The sequence below is a fragment of the Aotus nancymaae genome, unplaced genomic scaffold, assembly GCF_030222135.1.
Source record: "Aotus nancymaae isolate 86718 unplaced genomic scaffold, 86718_ANA_hifiasm-v0.15.2.pri h1tg000007l, whole genome shotgun sequence".
NCBI lineage: Eukaryota > Metazoa > Chordata > Mammalia > Primates > Aotidae > Aotus > Aotus nancymaae.
Genome location: NW_026988418.1, coordinates 62557858 through 62566987, shown reverse-complemented (window position 1 = coordinate 62566987; position 9130 = coordinate 62557858). Strand labels below are relative to the sequence as shown.

The window sequence follows — 9130 nt, the reverse complement described above, 5'->3', positions numbered from 1 at the left end:
GGGGTAAGGGTCACCAGCCTTTCCACATAATGAAGCCGGTGTGGCAGAGAAAAGCAATGACTGTTTGTCCCTTGTCCCTCCCTCCCACACGTACACACCTTTATCTCAGAGACACTGGGTTCTTTTCCCTAAACTTCTTTGACTCTTGTGCCAACTACGTGCGTCTGAAAGCCCAAGAAGGGAAAATGGGGGAGGGGGCGTGTCGCCCGCTTCCACGGGTTTCTGTCCCTGGAAGGCTGGGGGAGGCGCTGGATGAGCTTCCCCAGTCCAGCTGCAGCCGACCTAGGTCCCAGTCCAGCTGCAGCCGACCTAGGTCCCAGTCCTGCCCTTTGCTCTTCTGCTTTCCACTGAGTCCCAAGGCTCTAGAGGGTGGGCGTGCGAGTGGCCCTACCGGAGGCTCGGAGGTCCTCCCGGGCTGTTCAGACGGCCCCAAGCGGTAGCCACGTTCTGATACTGGCTAGGAGCCAGGGGAGGGAGCTTGGGGTAAGGGGAGGGCCCTGAGGGAGGGGTCAGACGCTTTAGGAAAGAGTTAATGCGAAGAGGGGGAGGGGATAGGACGGAGAAACCGAAGGGAAGACTCAGGTAAGAAAAGAACGTAGGAGAGAAGCCTGGTGGGGAGAAGGGAGCCCGCAGGATCAGGGGTCAGAGTTAGGGGGCTTCCCCTCTGCTGCACCCTCATCTCAGGGCCGCCAACTTCCAGCTGCAGCGCCGACTTTCAGTTTCATTTCCGCGGACCCTCCTGCCTGGGCCGCAGCCGCCGCCGCGATGCCCAGTAAGTTCAGCTGCCGGCAGCTCCGGGAGGCGGGCCAGTGTTTCGAGAGTTTCCTGGTCGTTCGGGGACTGGACATGGAGACAGATCGCGAGCGGCTGCGGACCATTTATAACCGCGACTTCAAGATCAGGTACGGGCCGGCCCACTCCCGGCCCTGAATCGCGGGCCCAGCTTGCTGCCACGACCCCCGCGCGGGGGCCACCTTTCCCGCCCCGGGGCGCAGAGGGACGCAGCTCCCCCAGCGGCTCAGGCCAGTCCTGGGGCGGCGCAGACCTCCCCTCCCGCGCCTCGCCCACGCCCCGCCAGCGCCGCCCGGAGCCCGCCCGTTCTGCCCGAGCTGGGCCCCTGCGCCAAGTCCCCGCGGAGAGCCTCCTGGGCTGCCCGCGCCTCCGGCGGCCGGAACGCAGGGCCGGGGGCCGGGTCCCGAGTCCACGCGCCGCTCGCGGGGGCTGGAGGACAGCTCTCCCGGTGGGGGAGGGGAGCCTCCAGAGGGGGCCCAGGCATCGCGGGAGCGCGGGGAAAAAGCAGCCTGTTGGGGGCTGCGAGCCCAGGCGCGGGCTTTACGGGGACCTCTGCCACCTTGTTGAGGCGCTGCTGCCTCGGGGGTCCGCTATTGGGAGAGCTGAAGAGGCCCAGGGTAGAAGGGAGAAGCTCTGGAAAGAAGAAAAGGGCACAACTACGTAGGTACCAAACCTCCATTAGCACCTGTGGCTTCTCCATGGAGACAGGGCCAGCCTTCCGGAGGCTCCCTTTCACCCTGCGCTGAAGGCTGCTTGGTCTCCTTTTCCTGTTACCACCCAAGTGAAAATCAAAGAGTCTTCTGTCAGACCACAGAATTGCACTTCAAAAACACGTATATCAACAGGCTTCTGCCTTGCGTGGAAAACCAAGAAACAGTTTAACAAGGGTAAACGTAAAGACTTGTACAAATAAACATAAGGTAGTGGGAATCTGGGCTTAATAGCAGACCTCCCGAAAAAGACCTTGGGTTTTCACAGACCGAAGGGCCAGTATGGGTGAGATGTGGCTACTAAAACGGCTGAAGTCTAAGATCGAGCTAATAGAAGTGTGATTTGGGGTAGGGGAGAGGGTAGAGACTCTCCATAGTGATCATATCGTGTCCGGAATATTGTTTTCACTAATGGATATCACATTTTGAGAGGGATATTAACAGGTTTGAACAACATCTGAAGAAGGGTTAAAGATGATGAGGCTCTGTTTTATGTCACCATGCTGGTCACTATGGGGACTCTTAAGATGAAAAACACAATCCCAGAGGAGCAGCAGAGGCTATGATATGCATGCAACATACATGTACACAAAACACTATAGTACATGGTAAAATGGAGGATTATACTAGGGATGATAAGAAAAATGCTGGAGGAAAGAGCAAGCATTCACGTCACATTGTATCAACACTTCAGGTATGTGAATTCACCTACGTCCACAGAGTACAACAAGGCTGTGAAACAAGACATCTACTTCTTTCGGCTCTGTTAAGGAAAAAGTAATTGGTTAAAATGGTAAACGGTAAGGAAGACTTGACTCAAGGCTATATGGTAATAGGGCTGTTGCAATAGGGAAGAGAGATGGAGCTCAATTCCAAATACAGCAAAGACAGGTGGGGATTTATGACCAATGAACAGAGTAAGGGGATCGATATATAGAAAATTACTTAGAGGAGCCATCAAGAATGGGAGGATTTTTGCTCACCTGACCTAACAAGATTGTTGTTAAAGGCAGACCAAGGACTTGTACATCAAAGGCGGGAATGAGGAACTTGATCGGATATCAAGTGTGATCATGCATGAAGGGTGAGGAGTCTCACTAAAATGACTATAAGATTCCTTGTAAAACTGACCTAGGTGTGCCTAAGACTGAAGGGTTTGGGGAGCCAAGGTCAAGGGCTAGTCAAGAAGAGGGCTCAGGAGAACCTAACAAAAGTTTGATCGAGGAGAGTCTTTGTCAGCTCTAAACCGAAGGTACATAGTATGTTTTAGCACTGGAGAGAACTGGTTGTGTTAGATAGCATACAGAAGGCCATATACACTGTACGTTATGGGTGAATGTAGGCATTTTCCGAAGTAATTTTTACTGTATACAATTGTGTTTATGCAAATAAGATACCACTCCTCTGTAATTGTTAGGGGATGTGATGGAGAAGGTGGCATTGACCTTGGCCTTGAAAGATAGATAAAATTTTGGTACATGGAGGAGGAGGAAAGGCCTTCTATGTGGGTTCATATTCTATCCTGAGACCCAGTGAAAGAGAGAAATGTTTGTCTCAAAAATAGAAATATCAGACAGGACAAGATAATTATCCTTGACTATTTTGGAGTTTTAACATGGAGAGGATTATACTCCTGTGTCACTCCAGAAGACAAAAGTAGGTTTCATCAACTATCCCCATTCTGTACTCTCACCATGTTGGGGAAATTTATGTTCAGATTAAGGAACTTGCCTACACATCCTTTAAAACTAGGCTGGGCTGGGCGCAGTGGCTCATGCCTGTAATCCCAGCACTTACAGGCTGAGGCAGGTAGATCACTTGAGGCCGGGAGTCTGAGACCAGCCTGGCCAACATGCTGAAACCCTGTCTTATTAAAAATACAGGAAAAAAAAGGCCAGGCATGGTAGCGTACTCCTGTAATCCCAGCTACTCGGGAGACTGAGGCAGGAGAATTGCTTGAACCCAGGGGGCAGAGGCTGCAGTGAGCTGAGATCATACCACTGCACTCCAGCCTGGGCAACAAAGCAAGACTCCATCTCAAAAAAAAAAAAAAAGCCAGGCTGGAATGCTGTGAAGTCAACCCTCATTTTCCAATAGGAATTAATTGCTTTTTCTCTGGGCTCTCATGGGTCTTTCTTTACACCTTGGGTATAGCCTGGTGTTATGGCTGCATTATGCTCTGCCTTTATGGCACATGGCCATCTTCCCCTGGTACCAAACACTCAGATCCTCTACCATTAGTCAGGTTTACATCTGTCTTCAGTCCCCAGCATAGAGCTTTGTATGTAGTAGATGCTCAATAAATGCTTACAGAATTTAACTGAACTAGTAACTAGAGTTAACTAACAAGAGAAAGGGCTACATAGCAGGGGGTGTAGCAAGTCACGCTCTAGAAATTCTAGGAGATGCCTACCCTGGGAGGGGATAGGTCCCTCCAACTAGGTTACTTTATGATGTTATAAAGTGCTCTGCTCTGAACTCTTGCCTTTTCCCATCCGTCTTTATTCATTAAGCAAATATATTTAATGAGGCTCTACTATGTGCTTGTGCCTTGGTCCCTGCCTCCAAAGAATATAATCTAATCGGGAGCAGCAGATATGTGTAGACAAACAAATGTAATACAGTAGTATAGGTGTTAGTAATGGTGGTTAGATAGCCCTGCCATTTAGTGGTTGCATATAACTGTGAAGAACTCTCTAAATCTTCCATTTCCCCAACTGTAAGAGTATGTAAAATAATGCCTTTCTCTCAGGGTTGTGAGAAACCAAAATGAGCTATCTAGGCAAAGCATTTGTGTAGCTAACATATTACACTGGCTTTGTAAATGGTATTCCTCAGTACAATGATGATGAGGAGTTCATTGTATAGGGTAAGGACAGAAGTCGCGAAAGGTTTCTGAGAGAAGATGATTCTTACTTTGCACAGGAGACTCATTCTTCTGCAAGCACTGACTGAGCGGCTCCTGTGAATGGCAAAGCAAAGTGAGTTGCTAGAAGTACACAGAAGGAACCCAACTGACTAAGGAAGGAGGCAGCAGTTAGATATCGTTTAACTACGGTTGTGATGAGTGCTTATAAGGAAAAGTCCAATATGCATTGAGAGTATATAATTTGGAGATCTGACCTAGTCTAGCAACCTAGACTAGATCAAGAAACCTAGGCGGAGGTTTCTTGGGGAAAGTGATATTTGAGCAGAATCTTGAAGGATTAATGGGACTTCGCAGATGTAAGGGGCAAGGAGCGAGTGTTCAGGCAGAGGGAACAGCACCTTCAAAGGCTTGGGAATGACCTCGGAAGAACAGGAGGCCAGCGGGGCTGTGGGTCCGCATTGTGAGGTGTTTTGTTTTGTCTTTAATCTTAATGGAAATAGGAAAACACAGAAAAATTCAAAGTAAGAGACAGACATAATCAGATTTATAAAGATCATTCTGGCTTCTGGCATGGAGAGTGGCTTGATGGTTGGACCTCTACCCACAATAAAAAAAAACACATTTTACTTTGGGATCTAGCATACACAACCTTCACAAAACAATAACTGCCCTTGAAACAATACATAGTTTCACTCCCTGCTCCCTGATATTTTTTGTTCTGTTTTATTTCAATTTTATAAAAATCCTGGCCTTGACCCACTAATGAGAGTTGCAATTCATAGTCTGTGGAACATGAAACTAGATGTCTCTCTAATATCACTTCCAAATCTGATCATATGTTCTGAAATACCATTCCTCTAGCTTTTGGCCTTTCCTGAACTGGGTCTAAAAAGATTAGCCATTGTTCACCCAACAAACAGCAGGGGCGGCTTAAGGCAGGGCAGTGCAGGCTAAGGATGTCCACAGAGCAGAAGTCTGCAGAGGGGCACAGTGATACAAGTCGCTGAGAATGGCTGAAATAAGGATGGATTGACAAGAGGCCAAATGTGGGTGAGGATGTATACCTCAATTTCTTTTTCTCTAAAGTGGGATGATATTAATTACTACCTCGAAGGGTTGTTTTGAGGAATGAATGAGATAATGCATTCAGGAAATGTTTTCTATTGTTACTGTATTTGCATTATCATTGTTACTATGGAGGATCTTGAGTGTGCCAAATTAAAGACTTAATTCTGTGGACTGTGGAATTGCAAATTGGGAAAACAAGATCAAATTCGTGTTTGATGACAATTCTGCAGATATAGCGGGTGGTCTGTGGTAGAAAGGTAGGGAGAACAGTTAATTGGGACCTGGAAGAATGAGCAAAGGGTATGACAAGGTAGCTCAGAAGAAATACAAATGACTAGTAAAAGAAGGAAAGATCCTTGACTATATTGGTGATCAAAGAAATGCACAGTTAAAAACAATAACTTTTTTTGTAATCAAATTGTCAAAAATTTAGAATGTTGAAAAGTTCTGATGTTAGAGCCTTGGGAAAAGGGCATTTTCAAACTCTTGTTAGTGAGAACATGAATTTATACAACCTGTTTAAAGGACAATTTGGCAGAACTTATCAAAGGTGTGAAGGTTCATTCTCTTTGACCCAGAAGTTCTACTTTAAGGAATTTATCCCATTAGTCCTGCCTACAAGTACAAGTGTTTTTGTGCAAGGTTAGTTATTGTAACATTTGGAATAGCCAGAAATTTCAGGCAGCTTGTTTATCACTACAGAAAAAAACACACCATGATGCATTCATGTGTACTATCTTTTATAGCCATTCAAAAGGGCATGGTAGCTCTGTAAAGCATTGTTACGGGAGAACACCCATGATAGTAAAAACACCCGCTACAGAATAGTATGTATAGCATATATCATCTCATTATTGTGTTTTATATGCATAGAAAAAAGTCAGTAAAAACATACCTCAAATAGTGGGTTTAAGCAAGTAGTTGGAAGCAAGGGAATTAAGGGCTTTAATGTTTTATGTTAGATACTTGTTTAAATGTTTGATTTTGTGGGTTTTTTGGAGGGAAGAAATGGAGTCTCGCTCCATCACCCAGGCTGGAGTGCAATGGCGTGATCTCGGCTCACTGCAACCTTTGTCTCCCAGGTTCAAGGCATTCCCCTGCCTCAGCCTCCCAAGTAGCTGAGATTACAGACATGTGCCACCACACCCGGCTAATTTTTTATATTTTTAGTAGAGATGGGGTTTCACGATGTTGGCTAGGTTGGTCTCGAACCCCTGACTTCAGGTGATCCACTCACCTTGGCCTCCCAAAGTGCTGGGATTACAGGCGTGAGCCACTGTGCCCGGCCTATTTAAATGTTTTAAAGATATTTTGGTGGCCACCTTTTCATTTATCCTTTTTATTTTTTTTTAATCTCGCTCTGTTGCCCAGGCTGGAGTGCAGTGATGCGATCTCAGCTCACTGAAACTTCCGCCTCCCAGGTTCAAGCAGTTCTTCTGCCTCAGCCTCCCAAGTAGCTGGGATTACAGGCATGCAGTGCACCACCATGCCTGGCTGATTTTTGTATTTTTAGTAGAGATGTGGTTTCACCATACTGGCCAGGCTGGTCTTGAACTCCCAACCTCAAGTGATCCACCCACCTCAGCCTCCCAAAGTGCTGGGATTACAGGCATGAGCTACTGCATCTGGCTTATTTATCTCTTTATGGATGCATGCTTATATCACACCTACATAAGCTTACACACGTGGGATCATTATCACATATCATTTTTATTGTGGACCCCTCCCCTTATCGACATCTCACCTCCATTTCCACATTCCACCCTATACTTAGGTAACTCTTGATATCAATCAAGGTATTTTTTTAGTCATTTTTTTTTTTTAAAGGAATCATGTTTGGCCAGGCGTGGTGGATCACCTGAGGTCAGGGGTTTTAGACCAACGTGGCCAACATAGCGAAACGCCGTCTCTACTAAAAATACAAAAAATTAGCCGGGCATGGTTGTGGGAGCCTGTCATTATAGCTACTTGGGAAGCTGAGGCAGGAGAACTACTTGAACCCAGGAGGTGGAGGTGCAGCGTGCCAAGATTGTGCTATTGCATTCCAGCCTGGGCAACAGCAAGACTCTGTCTCAAAAATAATAATAATAATAATAGTAAAACATGTTATTCACATTATCCATGTCTTCCTGTCTCAACTACATGATGGGAATCACTCCGAAGAATCTGGTATGGACCTCTAACACATTGTTGGGATTTTTTTCCCCCAATATTATACTATAATAATTTTTTTTTTTTTTAGAGTCAAGGTCTTTTTATTTAGGCCAGTTGTCAATGAAAGCATCATGTAATATGTGGTTTTCATTTTATTTAAAATTCAGCAAAATCATGTGCCATCTACCATGATGACTGCCAACTCCATGGCAGACCCTTTCTGGGATTCAAAAACCAATTCATCAGATCGCTGCCTCTGAAGGATATACAGATTGACTTTGGAGTTGAATGCTGTAATAAAGGAGGAAGTACCAGGGAACAGTGCAAGGCAAAGTCGGGAAAGAGATCTGAGCTGCCTTGAGATCATTGGGGGTGAGGAGTACAAAGCTTTGGAAGGGTGTGGTTTTGGAATGATGCTAAGTTGAAGGTAGAGAAAATAGATAAAAACGTTGGTGTAAGGGTTGTTAGGTTCTTGCCGAGTTTAAAATGAAGAAACTGAGGCCAGCACAAGAAGATCCAATGTGAAGAATTTATTCGGCTCCTGGGCGAGGTTCTGCGGTCCGACAGGAGGGCCCAGAGAAGTCGCACGGACTCCTCTCAGAGGTGGGGTTTTATAGGGAGTGGAGGCGTTCGATTGGTTGTGGGAGAGCAGGGTGTGGGCAAGGCAAGCTTGCTATTGGCAGGTAGGCAGGGTTTGAGTGCCATTGGGTAGTTTTACAAGACTCACTGCTATTGGGTAGAGCTACAAGACTTCGTTTGCATACAAGACTCGACTGCTATTGGGTAGAGTTACAAGACTTCTTTTTCATTTTGGCGGGGTTCTTTAAGGGAGGGTTAGGCTGTGCAAGTGGGGTGGATGTGTCCGAGCTCCCGGGGCGGGGCAGGGGGTGTCCTAGCTCCCGGGATGGGGGGGTGGTTGTCCGAGCCCCCGGTGAGGCGACCAGCCTTACAGTTGGAAGTTGCACACTGTTAAAAAGTTGAGCTTTTATCTTAGAGGCAGCAGAAGGTATGGAGCCAAGGAATGAAATGATCAGGTGTCCTTCCAATAATTAACTTCAGCAGCAGTGTGAAAGAGGTAGGAAGACTGGCGGCTGTCAAAACTGCACAGTCCTGGCCAGGCACGGTGGCTCACGCCTGTAATCCCAGCACTTTGGGAGGCCGAGGCGGGTGGATCACGAGGTCAAGAGATTGAGACCATCCTGGTCAACATGGTGAAACCCCATCTCTACTAAAAAAATACAAAAAATTAGCTGGGCATGGTGGCGCATGCCTGTAATCCCAGCTACTCAGGAGGCTGAGGCAGGAGAATTGCTTGAACCCAGGAGGTGGAGGTTGCGGTGAGCCGAGATCGCGCCATTGCACTCCAGCCTGGGTAACAAGAGCAAAACTCCGTCTCAAAAAATAAAAAAAAAAAAAAAAACTGCGCAGGCCTGGGCTTGGGCAGTGAGCACACGTCAATTTCTGCGGTAGAACCTTCTAGAGGAAGACCAGAGAGAAGGTCAACAGAGTTGAAAGGAGAAAATAATTAAGGATGAGG

General features: G+C 46.7%; 1 protein-coding gene across 7 annotated transcripts in view; it reads left to right on the top strand.

Annotated features, from left to right (window-relative positions):
• The first annotated feature begins 293 nt into the window (after window positions 1–293).
• The window catches only part of MOV10 (Mov10 RNA helicase), a 29311-nt gene continuing 20474 nt past the window's right edge, over window positions 294–9130 (top strand). For 3 of the 7 annotated variants that reach the window (XM_012466588.2, XM_012466593.3, XM_064372702.1), the window contains exons 1-2: window positions 512–582; window positions 701–902. In XM_012466588.2, the coding sequence (XP_012322011.2) occupies window positions 766–902 (137 nt within the window). In that variant the 5' untranslated portion in view covers window positions 512–582; window positions 701–765. The other 4 variants (XM_012466589.2, XM_012466587.2, XM_012466590.2 and 1 more) reach the window with 2 other exon arrangements.